The sequence below is a fragment of the Aptenodytes forsteri genome, unplaced genomic scaffold (assembly GCF_000699145.1).
Source record: "Aptenodytes forsteri isolate BGI_AS27 unplaced genomic scaffold, ASM69914v1 Scaffold147, whole genome shotgun sequence".
NCBI lineage: Eukaryota > Metazoa > Chordata > Aves > Sphenisciformes > Spheniscidae > Aptenodytes > Aptenodytes forsteri.
Genome location: NW_008795320.1, coordinates 1,764,290 through 1,767,431, shown reverse-complemented (window position 1 = coordinate 1,767,431; position 3,142 = coordinate 1,764,290). Strand labels below are relative to the sequence as shown.

General features: G+C 69.0%; 1 protein-coding gene across 1 annotated transcript in view; it reads right to left on the bottom strand.

The window, feature by feature from the left end:
- CNN2 (calponin 2) overlaps positions 1 to 1,345 on the bottom strand; it is a 2,975-nt gene extending 1,630 nt beyond the window's left edge. The window contains exons 1-2 of the mRNA XM_009279894.2: positions 1,208 to 1,345; positions 296 to 417 (exon numbers count right to left, since the gene is read on the bottom strand). Coding sequence (XP_009278169.1) covers positions 296 to 417; positions 1,208 to 1,345 — 260 coding nt within the window. The remainder of the gene's footprint in view (positions 1 to 295; positions 418 to 1,207) is intronic.
- Between the last annotated feature and the right edge of the window lie 1,797 nt (positions 1,346 to 3,142).

The window sequence follows — 3,142 nt, the reverse complement described above, 5'->3', positions numbered from 1 at the left end:
TCCAGCCCAGGTCTCCCCCGCAAGTGTGAGGCGATCCCCCCCCCCAAGTCCCTGCTGGCCCCCAGGGCTCCCCCCAGACATGGGCACTTTGGGGGCGATTCTGGCCAAGCAGCGCCGCAGAGGAAACCTCTGGTGGGTCCCACCGGCGTGGGCATGGCCAGATCCAGCCCGCCCTTCCCACCCCAAGGGCTTGGCGAGTGTCCCCTGGAGGGCAGGTCTCCTGCGTCCCCATCCGAACAGAGCAGGGGCCAAGGGGCTGTGCTCAGCATCGCCCAGCGAGCAGCGCGGGACTCACTCGCAGAGGATCACCCCGTCCTTCAGCCCCTTCTGGAAATCGGGCCCGATCTGCTGCCCTGTGACGCTCTCGATCCATGTCCGCAGCTCAGCCTCCTTCTGTGGGTCGTACTTCTGGGCGAGCTGGGAGGGGACGGTGAGGGAGCAGCTCAGGCATGGCCCCGGCGTGCACCCCAAACCCCTCATGGGGGACGGCTTCCCCACCCCGGGCACAGACCCGCAGGGAGGTCTGGGGACAGCAGCCCAGTCCCGAACACCGTCCCCGGGAAGCGCTGGGGACACTGACACCCCATCCCCCCAGCCTCTGCAGGGCGGTGGAGTGCACCCCACAAACTGGCTGCCCCCAGCCCCAGGGAGCCAGGGGGTGAGGTGGGCGCAGTGAGCAAGGTGGGTGCAGCGGGCAGCTTGGACGGCCCTGGGATATTTGTTCAGCCACGATTTCCTGGTGCGCAGGAACCCCCCCGGGGGTGGCAGGCGGCAAGAGCCACGGCTGGGAGTAAAGCCACAGTGTGACCCCCTCACAGGGGAGGACATCTCCCCCCACCTCCAGCTTTCCACATCCCCGTCCATCGCCTGTTTTTTTGCCCATCTATACATACAATCTGGGGAGCGAGAGCAGCTGGGCTGCCCCTGCCCCTGCCCGTTCCCCTGCCTGTGCCCCTTGCATGGGAATGGGGACGGGAGCACGAGCACGATGCTGCCATCAGACACAGGCACTGGTGCGGCCGGATCCAGTGCGAGCCCGCAGAGCATGGTGCCCCTCACACACGGCAGCTTCTGAACCTTTCCAGGAGGATGAGGAGAAACTGCCTGCGGGGGCCGGGGGGAAATGCCCCCCCCAAGGGCCCGTTAATCCCTGTCCCCTGGAGCCTGCGGGTGCCCGGCACTGAGCTCCAGGGGTCCCTGGCCGCACGATGCTCAATGCTCTCCCCTCCGGTGGGGCCGAATGCGCCGCCGCAGATTCCTCGGTCACCGCGGCTATGCCAGGAATGCGGACGCCTCCTCCCAAATGGAGACCAGCTGCCCAGGCCAGCAGCATCACCGGCAGCATCGCCTCGGCCCCGGCCCGCGAGGGAAGGAAAAGGCACCCTGGCCTGGGGTGGGAAGGAGGGGGCTGCATGGAAGAGCCTGGGAGCCCCAAGTGCTGTCGCTGCCCCAACCCAGCCCCTCCTGTGCTCAGCCAGCACGTGGGGACGGCTGTAAGGCAGCCACCGACCTCTCGCCCATCCCGTCCCCTCCTGGTCCCGGTACACACCAGGGCTGTGAGCCCCGAGGGATCTCGGCCATGGGAAGACCCCAGGATGGGCACAGTCTGGCCCCACTGCCCTGTGGGGAGACACCGGCCGTGCCCGCAGGCTGCGCTGAGCTGCAGCCCCACAGCCCCAGCCCCAAAGGGGAAGCTCGACTGGTGCGGGATGCAGGGACGGCCCAGCTGAGCAGGGTCACGCTCACGACACCACGCGTGTCCCAGCCAGGGGATCTCACTGTCCTACCAGCTGATTTTCTGGAGCGTGGGCAGCCCATGCCAGTTCCTCTTCCCACCCCACCACCAGCGCGGGGGTTTCTCAGGGCACGGGAGGGGGCAGAGGGGACCAGCCCCTGAGCAGATCCCACCACAGCCCACTTTGCAAGGGCTTGCACGGACTGGGAGGCTGCCACTGGTTTAACTGGTTCCCAGTCGGTGATGTCAGCCTCCGGCAGACACAACAGGGCAGTTAAACTGGCTTAGGTCTTGCTGAATCAAGCTGAAGCGCCCAAGAGCACGCAGTGGCGAGGCTCCAGCGTGTGTCCACCCGCTCAGCGCTGGTGAGCTCAGCCCAGATGCAAGCAGGGGCCCGTCTTCGCTCGGTGATGAAATGTAAATCCCCTGCAAGGCTGGGCAAGGAGAGCCCGGCCCTAGCCGCAGCCACGGCCCCCACACCCCCACAGCCATGCACGGCCGAGCCCCAGCAGCGGTGCAGGCAGCAGCCCAGCACCCCTTCTTCTGCCTGCCCCAGCCCCGTCTGGGCAGCTCCTGCGTCCCCGGGTAGGGTGCAGCCATGCAGGGCCACCGGCCAACTGCCCTGGGGCCAGGGGTGACCACGGCTCAACCTCTGCTCGCCCGGGGCCGGGCACAGCCCAGCACCGGCCCCGCAGCTGCTGCCGGTGCCACCGCCCGGGGCAGCAGCGGTCTCCGGAGCCCAGCCTCAACCACAGCCCAGGGCTGCGCAGGGAGCACAGCCAAGGGAAGGGGTTGCTGTGTCCCCCCACTCCCCCCGGCCCGGCAGGATCCCTGTGCTGTCCCCTGTCCCCCCGCTCCCCCCGGGGATCCCTGTGCCCCCCGCTGCAGCAGCCGCGCCCCACTGCAAGGGGCGCATCACCCAGGCATCCAGCGCTGCTTGCCAGCACCCCAGCCCCATCCTCAGCGTTTCGGTCAAGGGTCAAGATTTCACCTGCCCGGGCAGGAGGGTGCAGGCAGCTGCCCTGCCTGCCAGCACCCTGCGGTGCCCGGGTCCTTCCTCGGGGTGTAAACAGTGTGGCCGGAGGCACTGGTTCCCCTTTCCCCTTCCGGCCCCGCGGCGGCTCGGCGACACCTCTGCGGGAGAGTGGCTCAGACGCGCGAGGCCTGGGTGGCCGAGCCCTGCCTGCCAGCACCCTGCGGTGCCCGGGTCCTTCCTCGGGGTGTAAACAGTGCGGCCGGAGGCACTGGTTCCCCTTTCCCCTTCCGGCCCCGCGGCGGCTCGGCGACACCTCTGCGGGAGAGTGGCTCAGACGCGCGAGGCCTGGGTGGCCGAGGGTGCCCCAGGTGCACCCGGCCGGGGCGTCCCAGGCTCCGAGGGGCAGGCATGAGCCAGGGGCTGCTCCCGCC